Here is a 19,450-nt window from a genome sequence, read left to right as displayed (position 1 = left end):
ATTTCATACCAATGTCTTCTTGACAGTGGAGTTCCAGTAGTTTTTATGGTTGAAAAAGAGGGAGTGGGGATTTCAGCAATTAATTTATTCTAGGAACAGAGTAATCCACAAATTGAAGGGGTTGTGGCTCCGGTCAAGAAGATTAGGGAATGGAACAGAACTAGAGGCAGAAATTTTGGAAAGGTCACTGTGGTAAAGAATGATTAATCGTAATTTCTGTAATGTCACTGAAAGAATGAGGCCAGTAATACTGCACTCAGCAATGGCTGTACAACAGCCTGTCACCTAAGTGGGGAATGCTGTGAGATTTGGAAGCCACAAGAGCGCCCCATAGCTCCTTTCAGTGTGGAACAGAGTCCACATTATTTACAACTATAAATACTTTTATTTTGTCTGTAATGATCAAATGTCATAAATTGCTTTCAGAGTAGCAGCCGTGTTAGTCTGTATCCGCAAAAATAACAGGAGTACTTGTGGCACCTTAGAGACTAACAAATTTATTAGAGCATAAGCTTTCGTGGGCTACAACCCACTTCTTCGGATGCATCCGAAGAAGTGGGTTGTAGCCCACGAAAGCTTATGCTCTAATAAATTTGTTAGTCTCTAAGGTGCCACAAGTACTCCTGTTATAAATTGCTTTACAGGGCTCTCGTCTTGATCTCAACAGCATTTTACAGTTCTCCTACAGAGAATTCTCAGAGGAATACGTTTTGTTCTTGGACATGTGGGGCTAACTTGGCCCAGACAATAGGAATTCATGCTTGGAAAAGATCTAGCTCTGGAGTATAATTTACATTTTCAGGCATACAGCTGTGGCCCCGCAGATCATCTGATAGTAGGGAATAAAACACTAATAGCCCTTACAAAGGGAGTAATTTGATAGTTCTACTCTGAGCTCCAGCAGTGCAGGTCTCTTCTTTTGGAGGTCAAGCCCCACCTGGCCAGTCCTTTTTAAATGAACACTCAATGTACCCCCTTGACCTGCACAGATGATAATCATAGGGAGCTACTATCAGTGTAGAGATCTGCTACTTTTCAATTTAATTAAAGTGGGCAACATTTTTTCCCTTCTAAAGCAAACTTTTCCCATTAAACTTCAACTTCTTCTGTCGATACCCTGTTAGACAGCACTTGGCTTTTTAATATTTCGCCTGTAGGATATGTGCCAACTTGCCCTTGATGTAGAAAATTTTAATTCAAATCAATACATGTACAAGGTCACTTTAAAATTCAATTAATATGAATGGAAAAATATGCCCCACAGTTCTGTGAGCTGAAAATGGAACAGCTGCAAGTTAAACACTCATGTAGCTCCTGTTTTGGTTCTGTGTCTACTAACAATGCTGTTCTAACTTGGTTTTAACCACTATGTGCTCAATCTGACAGCTGAGATATTCATAATGCTGTTTCCTAAAATGGGAAGCTCCAGGATAAGGAGAGACAATGTACTGAAACATACAACTTTACTGACAAAAATAGGGGTGAAATAAAAATCCCTTTGTAAAATCCTAGATTTAAAAATATTTTGTCTACCACTAATAGAACTCTGAGGGCAGATGACTAACATTTTAAGCCAAAAATGAGGGGCACTTAGGAGAGGTAATCTGAACATTTGATTTTGTTATTCTTAGACACCTATCAAATGCTCACTTTAATTAATTTACTGACAAAAAAGGAAGCAAAAACAGTTTTTTTTCTCTCCAAACTGGTAGTAGCAAGGTCAAAATTTAGCTTAAAAAGGTCAAAATTCTGTTTGGAGAAAATATCTTTAAATCTCCTCTTTGTAACTTTAGTACTGTACTGAAAATTATGACAAACTAATTCGCTCTTATAGGCACTAATTAAATACTATTATAAACATCCTCTGTTAGATTTATTTTATATTTTGATTTTAGGAGAGAGGTTGCTGAAGGCACCAAGTTCCAATACTATGCAGGAAAATTCCCTAAACTCCAGATTGCCTCTCGGCATCCCAGGGAATCCTCTGCTGATTTGAAATGCAGATGCTCTGCAATGCAGAGCTAAACAGAAGAAATATTATTTTCAGTTCACTTGCATACCTCACTGCTAATGTCAAAAGGAATGAGAGAGAGAGAGAGAGAGAGAGGGGTGTGTGTGTGTGCACGGATGTGTTTTCATTCACCTTAGGAGACAGTAACGCATCAACAAATTAAAAGCATAATGAAGCTGTGCACGTTCAGCAGCAAAAGGCCAGCCCACCTGCTCCTTGCAAAATAGGCAGACCTACTCTTTTTTCTCTTGTATCTTGATAATCAGCAGAACAGCCACGAATCATATGGTACGTGTATTGAGAATACAAGCATTAAAAAAGCAACAGACTTTCTATTAGTTATTTTTTCCCTCCATTTCTCTCTCTCATCTGAGGCTGGTATGAATGCTGCAATTCCCTTCACACAATCATTATTCTTTAATGATGCCTATTTGTAAATAGCACGATAGGATGCAATTAAGCCATTAGAGGCTAAATAAACCAACATGCTAATTAGGTTCTTTACAAGAATTTTTTTTTTAATGTAGAGGCTGGAATTTACCTTTCATTAATCTAACTTAATTGCAATAGTGCACGTTAAAAGTCAACACAAATTAAGGTCTTTAAATGATTTCCCCATATTAAGGATCAGTTGGTGATCTTTTCCCTCAGTAACAAGGCATATTCTGTTAATAAGGAAACCAAACTGGCAAACAATATTGCTAAAAGGTTAGAAGACAGGTTTTGCCTGTGGGCCAGTCACATTTATGGTATAATTATCCAAGTCCGATGAAGATTAATTTGCTACTGAGAACAAATAGTTTCTTAAGTTTTGCTTTCCTCATTCTAAATTTTAATACCCCAGTAATATTACTGGGATGGGATGGGATGGATGTCTGACTTCCGTCAACAAATAAGCAGCTCTACTAGAGCGTCAAGATGGATCATTGACACTCTGGAATTGGATGCATATTCACCTATACAGAGGAATAGAAGCTGAATAAACTCATCTCCAGCTTCTCTCCACCTCTCCCTGCTCCTTCTCCTTTCCTTCGCTTCCTCACCTTACTAACTCTCACCCACCAAAAGCAGGTAGAGAGCAACAACACTCATCCTCCAGGGCTCTGCTGCTCATAGATTATGCTGGTTCCATAGAAGTTCTTCCCTATCTACAACCCATAATGTGACCTGCCCTCCTCACTGCTTGTCCCTGACCTGAGGAGACAGTCATGTACCAGCAGCAGAGGGAGACAGGTCAGACTGTGATGGTCAAAGGAGGTGGGGTTTGATGCAGGGACAAGGGGTTGAGATTGGTTCTTCTAGTTCTGACTCTGGCAAAAGAAGCTGTAACTCAGTGTCCCAGATAAATACTGGAAACTGGCCAGTCTCCAAAATTTTAAACACCTCAGAATTTATCAGTGCCCTATTAAAGGTTTTCTGACATTTGGTTGCCTGTTCCCATCATGCTTATGCACCATATAAAGTTCAATGTAAATACAGAGAGGAGATATTTACAATGGTCACTTTTAAAATTTGCTAATTTTGCTTTAGAAAAATAGAGGAGGAAATATGACAAATGCTGAGGAAATGTTAGTTATCAAGAACAACTAGCAGGGTTTTAAGGATGAAGACTTATACTGATTAGCATTGGGGGAAATAGGGATTTTTTTAAAGTCAAACATTAAATTGTTCCAGCAAACTACAGCATAGGCAACTGATTCTAAATTACTGGATAATTAAATATATATATATATAAAAAAAATTGTTTAACTGCTCTCAGGATAATATCTTATAGAAGATTCAATTTGATGTCTTTTTTAATTGTCAAATTATTAACCTCAAAAACTGAATTTCCAATAGAAAATGGTGGCAATTTTAACTAAAGCACTGTAGCTACAATATATAGAAAAACAAAAACTGAGCCAAAAAAGTCTTCCATCTTAGTGAACAGATGTCTAGCCCATTTGCAATTAATACGACCCAATTCCATACAATCAGACTGCTTAAAATGCCTGGAACAAGATTTAAAAGTTAAAATGCAAATTATCTGATTTTAATGAGAATGAATGGAAACTATGTCAAAAATCTCTCTCCTTTTAGGGCATGAAAAGTAGATGAGGGAAGCAGTAGGTAAAAATCTAGCTAGCAGTATAAATGTATACAATGAATTTATCATCAAAAAGATTGCTTGATAACAAAATATGAGAAGAAAATGCTATTTCTGAAATGAGCTTTGTTTTGGCAGAAAGTATTTTCCAAAATTAGAATTCAGTTATTTAAATCATTATGTGTTAGAAACAGCTCAAAACAATAAAACTCTTCCAGTGTTTTTTAAAACACATTTCCCCAGTGTTTATATCTGCTATAGTGTTCCTTTTATATGCTTTTATGATGTTAGAAGGTAGTCAGTCCTTTGACGTCTGGTGACAGAGAGGCAGAATGGTCTAGCGGTTGAAAACAGAAGAACTTCGTTCTATTCCTGAATTGCTGTGTGACTTTGGATAAATCACAACTTTCCTGTGCCTCATCTGTAAAATGGAGATAATGCTTACCTTAATTTGTAAAGCCCCTTTTGATGCTTGAATAAATATGCTACTATATATATTGGTATTATCATTAAAATATCACACAACAAGATTTTGAATTTTGATAATGGTCACAAGATGGCTGAAAACAACCACACTGTGAAAAGTCTTTATAGACACAGGGCAATTGCAATAGTTGAATTTTTAGAGACACACTACCTTAAAACCAAAGATGACATTTGCAGTGGCAATTCTACTGTTTCTAATATTGGTATTCTCTTTTCCTAGCCTTATAATCATAGCAAAGCTTACGAAAATGGTTAGTTTGGAAAGAATGGAACCAGACAAATGATATTCTAAAATAATGAAAGAATGGAAAGGACAAATGATATTCTGTGGGTCTGCCAAAATCAGGAGAGTTCCACTGCAAAGAAACAAAATCCTATCTTCTTAACCTGTATTACACCTATTGCAAATAAAGCTGTACCAGTTTTGATCACCCCAGTAATATGAAAGCCAACAGGGAAGAAAGCTCTAACTATTTTGAAATACATTGTGCATTTCACAATTTGTTAAAATTTTAGGGTATGATCCATTTACTTTTATTGGCGCTACATTGATTTACACCAGTTGAGATCTGACAGCTGCATTTTGGAGAAAACTGCTGACTGCAAATCTTGTTAAAAGTGACTTTGCATGTAATCTTGGCATTATGGAAGCCCAGGTGAGAGAGTACATAAAAATGTCTACCTGCTTCACACTAACTGGTTCACTACAGTCATAAAAAGGGATTTAAGTAAAGTATGAGTATTTTTTATTCAAAATTGAAGCTTTTCTTCTGATTATTAAAAGGCAGACTGCAAAATGGTTAACAGTGACTTAGGGCTCTCACTTTGCAAAGGTCACAAATGACTTCCCATTTCAGCATGGCTGCTGCCACCACAAGGAAGTATGCCTGATATGATCTTTGAGCATGCTCTAATTCACACTGAGAGCTGGTTTGGTCCCTTCACAGACCAGGATACAGGGACCGCTAGGATGGCTTGCAGCTCAAGCACAGGAACATATTTGAGAATCAATCCCAGTATGTTTATTAAGATAGGGTCCATGTTCTGAAAATTTTTCCAAACTCCTGATTTAGGGAGATGAGTACTTTCCCCAGGGCTGTGATTACCACAAAATAACAAAGAAGACAGTTGATCTCACAAGAAACACACCCTGTTTCACAAATAATGTTGTGTGTCCAGGAATTTAACAGGTTAAGTAATCAAAGAAACAACAAAAAGTCATAATTAATGTATTCTTAACATACTAGGGAAAGTTTATCTGTTTACCATCCCACTTCAAATATTGTAAGCTACTGGAAGTTGAGCAACAAAGTCAAAGAAAAACCTTAAAAGAGTCCTCTGTTCACTCCACTGCCACAACAAATTAATTTTGCATAGCACTTTTATTGAAGCTGATCTAAAGTGAATGTTTGTCTTCTTTCATGCATAGATACAAGTAAAAAATTAATTGAAAAATCAATAGTGTAGATTGGGATTAAACTGCACACTGATAAACGGCTTTTAAAAATCAGTTGAGGATTTCACACAGCTCTGAAAGATGTCAATGATTTATGCGTTTGGTCTATGCAGCGTAAATCCAAGCTAATGAGGTACAATTGTTGTGCATAAATCTGAAACACAAAAAGACACAGTTGTCTGGAAGAAGCAACAGCCACATAGGATTGCATGTAGGAATCTTTCAGAACTAACATTTATGCTTCTAGAAATAGTTTAGTATCTTCTTGCTTACTGGTGGTGGCTTGTGTTGAAAGATGTATGCTGCCAACTGAGGGCCAAGCTTCACATGAAGGTTACTACCAGTTGAAAGCAAGCCTGCAGGTCTACTTTTGTTTACCAGATGGTGTCTTTCAAATGAGAACTACTACTTTTGGGACACTGAAGGAACTGTGGATTGTAGTAGTCACAACTGCTATGGTTAAAGTTGCAAAACAATTTCTAAATTCTCAAAACTTTCTGGAACAATAATCTTTTGGGCTAACATTTTCAGTGTTGGGTCTCTTCCCGGAGGTGATTTGTTTGGGAAAGTTTGAACAAATTCCTTCATACTTTTGAAGTTACAAAAGGGCTAGCAAGCATATTTTTACCACTTCCCCCATAAAGATAACTACGAACAGCTAAACTTCGAAACTTCAAACTAGACACTCAAATAGGTCATGATAATAGAACATGCATTGCTCAGTCTGAAAATGAAAATGTTTTAAAACAAAGGGCAAGATCATCCTCTGAGTGAGAATTTTCTTGGGGGGGGGGGGGGGGGGGACGACTGGAAATTATGAAGTTCTCCTTGTGGAATTGTCTTGCCTTTGATTTTTTGGGATAGGGCGTCAAAGTTACATCCCTGCTACACATAGAACAAACGTGAGGTTGGTTCCCCAAACCAATGGGCTTCTCTTGGCCTCTGCATGTGCCCTCTCCAGCTCCCCAGCAGGGCCGCCCAGAGGGTTCAGGGGGCCTGGGGTCTTCGGCGGCGGGGGTCCTTCCGCTCCAGGTCTTCGGGGCACTTCAGTGGCGGGTCCCAGAGTGAGCGAAGGACCCGCCGCCGAATTGCCGCCGAAGACCCAGAGCGGAAGAAGTCCTTGCCACCGAATTGCCGCCGAAGACCTGGAGCGGAAGAAGCGCCAGGTCTTCGGCAGCGGGTCTGGGACCTGCCGTCGAAGACCCGCCAAAAACTCTCATGGGGGCCCCTGCGGGGCCTGGGGCAAATTGCCCCACTTGCGCTCCCCCCCCCCCGGGCGGCCCTGCTCCAGGATTCCAAATACATATCCCGAAGCCCCACAATGAGAGTTACACAGCGTGAAGGGTTAACTTAACATTGCGGGAGGCAGGCTGCCTCCTTCTCACCATGTTTTTGAGCCAGTAGATCCCTTCCATAATTTCCCCTGCACTGACTCGCCATTTTGGTCTCTTCCACTCACAAAGGGAGAGGGCACAATCCAGCCCAATGTTTGAAAATATGGGCCCTCAAGGTCACAACAATTTGGGCCTTCTTAATATACTTGTTTCTCATGCCAATACCTTTATTAGTAAGTACCGTATATACTTTTCTTGGTCAACTGAATTATTTTAGAGCATGCTGGATGCCTTGCAGTACAAAAGCAAGACATAGCCCCCTGCCTCAGAGAGCTTACACTATAATTTCAGACATAATGCAAAACTGAGAGGGGATAAAACAGTAGGGAAGGAATCGACAATGGTTGCATCAATGAGATTATATAGTTACTTAATAAAGACTACTTGGCAAACAGATTTGGTGGCGCAATTTTTAAAAATAAAATAAATGTCCTTTGAATCACTATTTGAAGTAAGAGAATGAACCAGTAGTGCTGTGGCAGAGAAAAAGTGCTGCTGTGCAGAAACTCTAAACTGGTCTTACTTGGGACTCTCACTCACATATTGACAAGTCACAAGTATTAGGGAAGACTCACTTTTCTCTAGTGGCACAGGTACCAGTCTCAGTGCCCATCACATAGCACCTTTCACTGACTGATTGTGGCTGAAACCAGCAAAAGCTTTTATGGCAGTCAGGGGAAAATGGAAGATTCCATATTGGCAACATGAACTAAGACAGATGGGAAATAGAAGGAATAGCTGCCTGAAAAGAAAAATGATCATTACATGACCATATACAACAAATAACATTAAAACAAAGTTTCAGGATCTCTGATTGTGGATTATGTGAATACCAACTGAAAGGGAAATATCACTTGTTCAGTACACTGCAGTCAGGGCCGGCTCCAGGCACCAGCTTAACAAGCAGGTGCTTGGGGCGGCCAAGGGAGAGGGGCGGCACCTGCGGTAATTCGGGGGCGGCAGGTCCCTCGCTCCCTCTAGGAGCGAAGGACCTGCCGCTGAACTGCCGCCGCCGATCACGGCTTTTTTTTTTTTCCCCCCCAATTGCCGCCGCCGATTGCGACTTTTTTTTCTTTTTTTTTTGCTTGGGGCAGCAGAAATGCTGGAGCCGGCCCTGACTGCAGTTAACTGGTACCAGTAATCATGTCCTTGATTTAGTGGTGGTACTGTGACAGGTACACAGAGGGCAATTTAATCATGCAATCCAGCATGTTATTACTTATTGCAAAAAAGAGTCTCTTCCAACAACAACTCTTCCAACCTACTTTATTCCTTACCTGTACTCTGTCAATGCGCCCAAATCACAATGTATGTTTGGGACTTGATCCTGAACAGCGTTGAGTGTCCTCAACTCCCACTATAATAAAATAAGTTGAGGGCGCTCAGCCTTTAGTAGGAGCTGCTCTGAATCCAGCAGAGTTGGGTTCAAAGTGAAAATGGCAACAAATATTTTCTCATACTGAAAATGTTATAAATAAATAAACCTAAGAGCAACTTTAAAGGCATCATGAGGACTACCATTTTATGGCCCCTTAGATATTATGTGGTTCCGTTTCATTAATCAAACAATTGCAAATGACATGTTTTAATGCCTATGAAAGCCAGCTGTTTACCCTCTGACTCAGTTAATCTCTTAATATTTTTTTTCTGTTCAAAGAAAATTAATAATGGGATGTTAGTTGATTAACAAACTAAAAATCAACACAGCTAGACTTATGGATAAATGAACTCATCCTTTTAAGGAATGTACAGGGAATTTACCCATACTGAGGATTCTAAAGTCTACAAACGCTACAGAAACAGCCCAGATTCTAGATGGCAACTAACACTGAGCCACAAATATGCTTACAGTTTGGTTTAGCTTTGGCTCAGACTGGACATTAAATGAAAGCTTGAATTCTTTTCTACATCTGATTAACTAAAGTTTCCAACAAAGTGACCAAAAAAGAAGGTTAGAATGACTACTGAGGTATAATAATTATAAATCAGCACACCTTGTGGAAGTCTTTCCTTTCCCCTGTTGAGAAATACAAATGTCAGTGTAAAATGGGATTAAATGACCCAACATCTGAAATTGAAGGCCAGTGTATTAAGATGACTCCATACCTTCTTGTTCAATTTTGTCAAAGATTCTGATTTTAGATTCATTTTAATATTCACTATAACTATAGAAGATGAAAGGAAGCACTAAGTAAACCAAGAAAGGTGTTCTGAAACCTGAACAGGTTAACCTTTTTCTGGTTCCATATTCTATGTCTCCTTGAGACCACTTTCCACGTGGATATTTGTTATCTAAGATGTACAATACCATCAGCACAGTATCTAAGTGCTAATGTTGGATGTCCTTGTAGAAATTACCCTAGTTTCTGAACCCTTTTATGACAGTGTTTTAAAATACATATACATCCATATCTACCCACACAGCTGTTATATCCAATCTTTCCATAGTTGTGTATGGGATAACGAAAAATTAACCATAAAAGGAAATGGAATGAGAAGTTAGATGAAAAAGACTGAATAGGTCCCATCCACTTCCTCTCCCACCTATAGTATATATATTTTTTATTTTATTTTAAATGTGCCAAATAATGGGATTTCTATCACTTACCTTGATAGCGCAAAAATAGCTAAATACATTAAAAGTGTCACACGGCCACTGCTCAACACCCTTCAAAAGGTTAATCTTGTACACTAAAAATTTTAAAAGCTCTCTTCTTGCCATTAACACAGCAGCTGCATGTGAAAATTGATGTGGCTGATAGGTCCTTGTGGAATAAAAGCTTGTTCGCTCAGACAGAAGTAACTCTAATATCTTGGACCTATTTATCGATAATCCAGTCTTTACTGCTCATTCACTCCGATGCCAAATTCCTGACTTCATCATGGAACAGAAACTCACTGACCCAGAAATAATTTGAACAAACCTATATCACTGAGGATTTTTTTTACCCCATTAAACTCTCCCGCCCTGATAATGCTGCTGAAGGCATGGTTAATGTGTCTGAGGCTGGGTAGACTCAATCTTCCACAATCACATCTAATAGTTTAGGTATTAAAGTAGCACATTAATCCCTTTAAAGGGAGGAGCTATTTTTGACCATTTACTTTTCTTTTCAAAACAAAAAGCCCTCTAAATTAAAAGATTAATCCTTACACTATATCAAATTAGGAGAATATGGATAATAGAGAAGATCTTAATACTAAGAATATTTGCTTCTCCAATTAAGAATCAGCAACAAGACTTGATCCTGCTCCCACTGCACTCAATGACAACACTTCCTTCCACTTCAATGCTGCAGGATCAGGCCATAGTCAAGATGGCAAAATCTTTTTAGTGTCAAATGACACAGAGTCATTCTGATGTTATTTATCACACTTTTTATCAGTGCAAAAATCAAAGAAATATATTTTCCCCTCAAACTCATCTAATGCTTTTCCTGTTCAATTAATAATCTTTCCTGCAACTCCTCCATCAGAAATGCAAAGCGGTCCTGGGAATCACATTTTGCAATGTCTGTGGGCTGATTCCCACAAAGTCCTCCTGATTCTGAACTCTGCCAATATGTCTTCCAGGACTGGATCAGTACTTTTTGTTTTTGGACTAAGTCAAATATATTTTCCCATCTTCCTTACCAAAGGGAAGAAATGAACTACATTATTGTACAGCCTCAGGCACACTACTACTCTGAAATGTACTTGAGTCTTTAGCAATGTTCATTTTAAGAACAGCAAATTAGTCTGTTAAGCATTCAACCCCCACTGGATTATCTCAAAACCAAATGGTGGAACTTACCAGAAGCATTGCAGAGGTTCCATTTGGCCTGGATAAATGGATAGACATCTCAGGGAACATCCTATCAATGCGGCTGATCACATCATCAACATACCTACCAAACAAAACAAAAAAAACCCCCAAAATTTTAGAAGTCTATTTATGCCACATATGCAGCAATTAAAACAATCACAAAGATTGTGGTACAGATTTCAAAATCCATCTTGACAAACCATCCAATAGGTAACAAGCCAGAAGTTTTATTCTGGCCAATGTCTGCAAGGAATGGTGGGGAAAGGAAGAAGAGGTGGATGGCTGATTTCCTCCCCTCTTCCTAATTAGCTACTGCATTTCCAAAGGTGAGAGACTTCCTCCTCCTACAGAGCACCTGAAATCAGTAGACTCCCTCCACACCTTCACGGCAAAACTCCTCTAGAATTTTCAAGCATTTGTAAGGCTGTGCTCCCAAAATACTTTTTAAGCACCTTTCTGTCACACCGCTTGCCATCGGTTATTGGTCAAGGATTGTTCCATGACATTATATAAGCTGACTTTGTATTACATTTGTGATTGTCTCTAATTCAGATATCATCCTACCACTCATCAGTCAGAGCTGGGTGCACTTTATAAGTTTTTTACATTCCATTCAGCCATCACTGACACGCACCAGCAAAGCTATATGCTAGAAGCGCAGTAAACTGGAAGATCACTTTGGAGCAATATGAAAGTCTATAGCTCACAAATGCACCCTTTGAATAATATGCTAGGATGCACTAGGAAACAGAAGTTTAGCACTGAACTTCTAGCAATGTGCTCTCATTGAACTCCATTCATACCAATGACAGCTGTGTTTCCTTAGTAACTAACATACTTCAAAGAGTCACACACGTTTAATATATTGTGGTAAACAAGGCAACCCAATGTGAATGCAGAGAGAGGAGCAATAAAGGAATAATTCTAAACTAAATGAGAATAAGTGATTTTTTTCAAAAAATAACTTCACTCTGGCAAAATTATATTGAATATGTGACAACATGTGGGAGCATGAGGTGCTATAAAGTTTAAATTGCCTCTTGTTTGAGAAGACCTACATAATTCATTCATGGCTTTCCAATGCCAGAGTAATATAGCTATTCTGAAGTGTTGGTCCTAAAGATTTTATAGCACCCCACCTACATACACTATTTCAGAATGCAAATCTTTTGTACTTCATGGAATTTAAATTATAAACATCTCAGGAAGGAACTTGTACTTTTTGTCTGTAAGGCACTATGCACAGTTATGGTGCATTAAGTAATAATTATTGATAATAAAGATAATATAGCAAACTAACTGCACACTAAAATAATGATGCACAAATACTATCATTATAAAGATGAATGCAAACACACATTAAAAATACTCATGAAAATAGTTACTGCTCATAAGTAAAGTCAAACTTTAGATCCATAACATGAATGTTAAAAATATACATATATGTTCAAAATACAAAATTGATTAGACTATTTTATGTACTAAACTTTAAAGTACCGTATATACTCATTCATTAGCCCATTCATTTATAAGCCGAACCCCCAAGATGGTTAGGTAAAAATAGCAAAAACTGTATGACCCTTTCATAAGCTGACTGTATATTTCAGGGGTTGGCAAACTTTGGCTCCTGGCCCGTTAGGGTAAGCCACTAGCAGGCCTGGACGTTTTGTTTACCTGGAGCGTTCACAGGCATGGAGCCCCTCAACTCCCAGTGTCCACGGTTTGCCGTTCCCAGCCAATGGGAGCTGCGGGAAGTGGTGCGCCACTTCCCGCAGCTCCCATTGGCTGAGAACGGCGAACCGCGGCCACAGGGAGCTGAGGGGCTTCATGCCTGCAGACGCTCCAGGTAAACAAAACAACAATGTATTAGATATTCAATTCAATGATTCCATAGAGTTTAAAATCATCAAATTTTGGTGTAGACCCATTTATAAGCCAACCCCCGCTCTTTGATGTGTCACTTTTTTACCAAAAATATTTGGCTTATGAACGAGTACATACGGTATATTTGTGAGAATGAACTGAAATATTTAAAAAACAATCACTTTAGTAACCATCAAATTGCTTTAACTAGTTTTTCAGAGTTCTCATACCCCTATGTTGATTGTTTTTATTTTTGCAGTGGTTGAGCAAATTTATTTTTGATTTTTTAAAAATTAGTGTTTTAAAACTAATTCAAATATATTTTTATATGTACCACAACTCAAAAAAGTTTCAAATCAAAGTCTGAGACCATTATTACAAAGTAACAGCCTGGAGGGATTTTTTATATCAAAGTTATAAGCCTCTGACAACAAGGGTTTATAGAAAAGCTAAACTCTAGTGGTGTGAACTGTGCCACTGGAATAATAATAACCCACCATAAAATCTTTGTATTCTGAAAAAGTTAACAAACCCTTTTCAAAGCAGGAAAATACAGGGCACACTCTCTGGCTCTTTAAGGACAGGATCAGATGGGGTGCTACTGGGTTGCTTCTGAATGCATCTACAAACAGCATGAGTTGGTTACAGAGCTACAAATTGAAGAAGGTATACGTGGACATGTTTACATATTAGCATACACTTAGGCTTTGAAAAGAGTTTTCACAATATTAGCTAACCACCACCAAAGTGAAAGTAAAACATTTCTGCATCTAAGAACTATTTCTCACATGGAATTATTTGAACTGTTTAAGGAGGGTAAGCAATTTTGAGATTTTGCTTTTTAAACTATGTTTTAAATTATTCTTTTTAGTCTTATTTGGTTAAAAAACCCAAAGGAATCTTTTCACTGTGGACATTTAGGCTTTGATTGCTATCTTGCAGTAACCCAAATTCACTGCTGGGCATCATCAGTAAGTCAATGAAGTTGTATCTACTCATGCAATTGGTGAACTCGACCCTCTTATTGCAAATAAAGAAGGGAACTACTGTAACATTTTAACATAAAAAACTGCTCCATCCTTCCTGTTACAAGGGGGAAGAGGAAAACGTATGGTTTTTATCCATGGAAATGAAATTGACTCTCAGCTTGCTAACTGATAGTGGAGTCAGAATCAGTGTAAGCAAGGAATGTCTTCCTTAAAATGGTGAAAGAGGAGAAATGCATGACAAAGCTCCAAGATAGTCTACATATCAACAATATGTATCACTGTCACTTTAAACATTCCTGCATCTGATACATTTCTATTCTAAGCATATGTCTGTGTGACTTGAATCCAGTTACTCCAGACTCTGCAAAAAGCAAATTCAGCTGTCACTTGTGTGTGAAAAAAGAGGTCATTGCTAACCATATGCTAATTAAGAAACATGGAGTTTCTCCTTAACAGATCCTCAATCAATACACATCATAGCCTTGGACAACAATGCAAATTATTGCAGAATTTAAATAAAAAGCTATGGCAACAGATTTTGGAGTTTCAGGTGATAATTAAAATGGAATGAAAAATGAACTTTTAGAAGTATTATGCCACTTGTCTGGCATATATAAAGCCAGGCTCACACCAACATTGACATATTTTTTATTTTACTATGTAAGGGAAGTTAAAATAATACTAAATCCTGTATCTATACTAGAAAAGTTAGGGTTTTCTTTGTTTTTTTAAGCAGAGACCCAAATCATAACTAGTCTCTTTAGAATACAATAACACAGTAGTTTGCATGAAAAAGAAGCAATTATTTTACTATGCTACCATAGCTCATCATGACATCATATTCCAGATATCGGAAGCTGTCCCAATTTATGATAAAGTCAATGTACGTTAAGATAAATGTTGCCTATTAAATGTATTCTCCTGAACACCACTTGAAACCTCTATATTACACTTAGAAAAGGTAAAAACTGAATACACATCAATTCTTGCAATCCACAATCTGATAGGAAAGGTCAGAGGATGGATTAAATACATGACATTTTAAAAATCAGACTTTATAAAATGTAAATATCTTTCCTTTTAAAAAAATCTGTTTAAAGTTAAATTTGAAATGACCACAATCTATCATTAAAGGCCTAAACTTCCCAGAACCTATTAACATCATTTAAATAAATAAAAGCACTGCATCAATGGGTATGTCTACACGGCAGTTAGACACCCGCGGCGGGCCTGTGCCAACTGACTTGGGCTCGCGGGGCTCAGGCCTGCGGAGCTGTTTAATTGCAATGTAGACATTACAGCTCAGGCTGCAGCCGGAGCTCTGGGACCTTCCCACCGTACTGGGTCCTAAAGCCTGGGCTGTAGCCCAAGCTCAGATATCTACACTGCAATTAAACAGCCCTGCAGCCCAAACCCCACGAGCCTGAGTCAGCTGGCACAGGCCAGCCCCAGGATTTTTAATTGAGGCTTCCTCAAATTCTAATGAGTTAAAGAGTACTGCTTTTTTAATAAGATCCACAGTCAGGGGGAAACATCTACCTTCTGAGGTCAACTCAAACTTTCTAAATTTGTCACAATGTCATGTACTGCATTAAGTATGTATATTATTTTCAGTCTTTAGAATTGAGCAAATGCCGGTATTTACATTTTCTCAAATGGAAGTATTTTCAATTTCACTTGTCTAGCAAAGCTTTTGTCTTAATTATATTGGGGTTCAGTTTAGATAGCAGGTACACAAATAATATTTTATTCATTTGCACTAATTCATTCAAATTTAAGAAATGGATTGAGTGTTGAAAAAGCAGGAAATCTTGTTTCCTCCTCCAATCTATGCATTAAAAACAGGTGGGAGAGGATGAGATCTACTCAGTTTAAAAACTTGAGGGGCATGAGGACAGATTTTCAAATGTATTTAGACACTTAAAGATGCAGATAGGCACCTGGTAGGATGTTCAAAAGGGAGTTAGGTGCCTAACCTGTGTAGGAGCTTTTGAAAAATCCCACTAGGCACCTGTCTGCATCTTTAGGTGCCTAAATACCTTTGAAAATCTGACCCACGACAACCAAACTAGTTAATTCACTAACTATGGTTAATACTTCCATCCAAAACGTACTTTGATAAGCTTTTTTCCCCTTATGTATTTAGCATATTTAAGGTAGTTTTACTTAACTAATAAAAACAGTTTTTAAAATGCAGTTTTTGTATATTTTTAAATTAATTCCCATTTCCATCTAAGTGTAGCTTGACACAAATCCCAAGTAAAAAAAAAGTCTAGTAAATAAAAAATACACCATTCACCATTTTCTAACATAATAAAAAATGTAAGTCAAGAATTTGAATAAATGCATGTTATTAAGCTATATAATTGCTTAAATAAATATGTATGGATATATTTGGTTACAAATCAATGTTTTAATGGTTACCAACCAATAAGAATGAATCTTTCTTTAGGAAAATATCTAAGTACAAAAGTCAAAATAAGATTTTAATCAATGATTTAAATCAAGGTTCCCTGCTTGCTGATTTAAATCATGATTCAAACTGACGATTAAAACCACTGATTTAAATCAATCCAACCTGAAAGGCCACTATTTTCCATATTGTTTGTTTACTAAAAGATAATTCAAACACAACACTATATGAACCTGTATATACTGTTGGCTCCTCCAAGTTCTCAGGTGTGGCTGTTCCTAGGGGTCACTTACCCCAACCTAAGTCTTTGCACTCCAGACTTGTCCGCCTCGATGGTTCCTTCCTTTGGGACTTACTCTATCCCACTTCCTCGGCTAGGGAGCTACTCCCACCTTTCCTATATTCTACTGTCCTACAGAGGTACTGAATTAGTCTAGAGCAGGGGTTGGCAACCTTTCAGAAGTGGTGTGCTGAGTCTTCATTGAGTCACTCTAATTTAAGGCTTCGTGTGCCAGTAATACATTTTAACGTTTTTAGAAGGTCTCTTTCTATAAGTCTATAATATATAACTAAACTATTGTTGTATGTAAAGTAAATAAGGTTTTTAAAATGTTTAAAAAGCTTCATTTAAAATTAAATTAAAATGCAGAGCCCCCCGGACTGGTGGCCAGGACCCGGGCAGCATGAGTGCCACTGAAAACCAGCTCCCGTGCCGCCTTTGGCACGCGTGCCATAGGTTGCCTACCCCTGGTCTAGAGCTTGAGTTCCCTGCTTCCCACTTCTATAAGGTTAAAGCAGAAGATATTCAACCATTTCCTCATCTCAAGGCCCTACTCTTGTACTATTGCCAACAAAGACCCTATACCAAATTCCACACATTCTTTTTGTGGGTATGGTATTTAAGCACAGAAAAATATTAGTGGAGTCTATTTTATAAAGCACCATAACCCTGATCAAAGGAAAGTCAAAGCTAGTACTAGTAGGATTCCAAAAGACTAGGCAAATGCATTGTCAGTAAGAATTAAGAACACTATCTACAAATAGCAGAAAACCTTATTTTCCACAATAGAGGCATTGGACAAGGAGATGAGCTCTCTCTATATCCCACTATCCAAGCTCAAGGCTCTCATGCAGAATCATTAAATATGTAATAGGCAAATGGCAAGGGAGGCTGGCCTAGATATACTATTCCATCATTTTTCTCTCTCTTTTCCACAGCCTGGATATCATGCTTGTTCTAATTTCCATTGAATTCAGATACCATGGTGATGGACACAGATTTGATATGTGTCAATAGTTGATATTTTATAAAGAGCAGAAAATACTGGTGAGAGATTTATTATGGAAAAAATACATCCTGAATCTTTAAGAGACAATGAATTGGTTTAAAAGAGAATGCCTTTGGTTAAGACAATCATCCAGGATTGTGAATCGGGCAGAGGGATGGAAGGCAAATGGCATGTGGAGAGTCTGACACTGTGTCAATAAACCATCCGATAAATATATGAAAAGGAAGGAAAATAGGGAACAGCTCTCTGCCCCTCCAAATAGTTCCTCCCTGCATCCCCATTTAGTTTAACAAGGAAAATGGACATAAGAGTGAACAACATTAAATCATACCATCTGCATGTACACCACATGATGGCAACTTCTTGAGTGAGTCTGATCTGATAAGCCATGTCTACCAAAGTAAAGTAGGACTGTTGATTAATCAATTAATCAATTTAATTAATTCAAATCTTATCAAATCTAATGCAATTTCACCAGTTGGTCAAAATGGTGGATTTTCTAATGAAGCTGTAACAACAGGTTTTAAACCCTGTCCCCACACCCTACAAGTTCTTTTTTGGCTTTAAATCAGATTCTCTACTACACACGTATTGTATCATGTTTGTCTCCCCATTGGCTTTAGATACATCTTCCTGCTCCTTTCACTGCACTTGTCCTTCTTCCTCTTCCCCTACTATCCCACTCTTCTCAACACTTCTGCACTTCATTCAAACTTAGCTTTTTCATCCAAGAGTAAAGTTGATTTGTTTCTCCATGTAATTTACAAATAGGCCAAATCAGACATATGATGAAATCAACAGGAACTTCAAGTACCCAGCATATCTCAGGATCATGTCTTGAACTGAGGGCAGTGTGGGACTCCAAACTTCACAACAAAAGGACATTATTCTTTAAAAGAATATCTTCAACAGAAAATCCATAGTCTAGCTGGTGAATAGTTATTATTCATTAACATCCATTTAAACATGCAGTAAAATTCGGCAAACAAAATTAGATCCGACTTGGAGTGCTGTGCCCAGATCATCATCATTGCTGGCTGTTATGTTATACTCTGTTTTCAGGTGGTGGAACAGTTTCCCCATAAACAAGTGCTGTATTAACATCGGTGAAATCAAAGATAACCATCTACTTCATAAACATTAGCAGAGACTCCAAAGTTAATTCTAAATACTATAATCTTTTTGTTTTGTTATAAAAATTCATTTAAAAAAATCAGCTCTGGAAAGGGAAAGCAGAGAGTCAAAGTTCTTTGAAAACCTCCCAGTGGTGTTGCCAATAAGCATATAAAAATCCTCTAGCTTATATTAGAAGAGCAATGCCTGCAACAGACAGTAGACACTTCTGAAGCAGTGCCGTATGTTATCGCCAAGCCAGTTACAAAATGCTGTTTCTAATACACTAATTAGTTCTGCAGAACATTGAGATACAGTTGTTAACTAAAAAGATCAGGTTTACAATGTAGGAGTAATTCAGAAGCCAGCTTTGCAGCAACAGCTCCTATAATGCTCTTTGATTCCCTCCTAGCTACCCCACTTCCCCCAAAAAGAGAGTAATAGGGACAAGTAATTCATTATAAAAGCCTTTCAATTCTACACTGGACAGATGGCTTAGTTTTCTAACATGACCTTTTTTTTTTTTTTTTTTTACTGGATTAGAT

General features: G+C 37.9%; 1 protein-coding gene across 3 annotated transcripts in view; it reads right to left on the bottom strand.

Annotated features, from left to right (window-relative positions):
* The window catches only part of MED27 (mediator complex subunit 27), a 175,970-nt gene that overhangs the window by 32,501 nt on the left and 124,019 nt on the right, over window positions 1–19,450 (bottom strand). For 2 of the 3 annotated variants that reach the window (XM_065418779.1, XM_065418780.1), the window contains exon 4: window positions 11,227–11,320. In XM_065418779.1, the coding sequence (XP_065274851.1) occupies window positions 11,227–11,320 (94 nt within the window). Of the gene's footprint in view, window positions 1–11,226; window positions 11,321–19,450 lie in introns of those variants that run through there. The other variant, XM_065418782.1, reaches the window with a different exon arrangement.

This window comes from Emys orbicularis, chromosome 18 (assembly GCF_028017835.1).
Source record: "Emys orbicularis isolate rEmyOrb1 chromosome 18, rEmyOrb1.hap1, whole genome shotgun sequence".
In the NCBI taxonomy this organism is placed as follows: Eukaryota; Metazoa; Chordata; order Testudines; family Emydidae; genus Emys; species Emys orbicularis.
The sequence above is the reverse complement of the archived record's forward strand: the minus strand, read 5'-3'. Positions and strand labels throughout refer to the sequence as shown.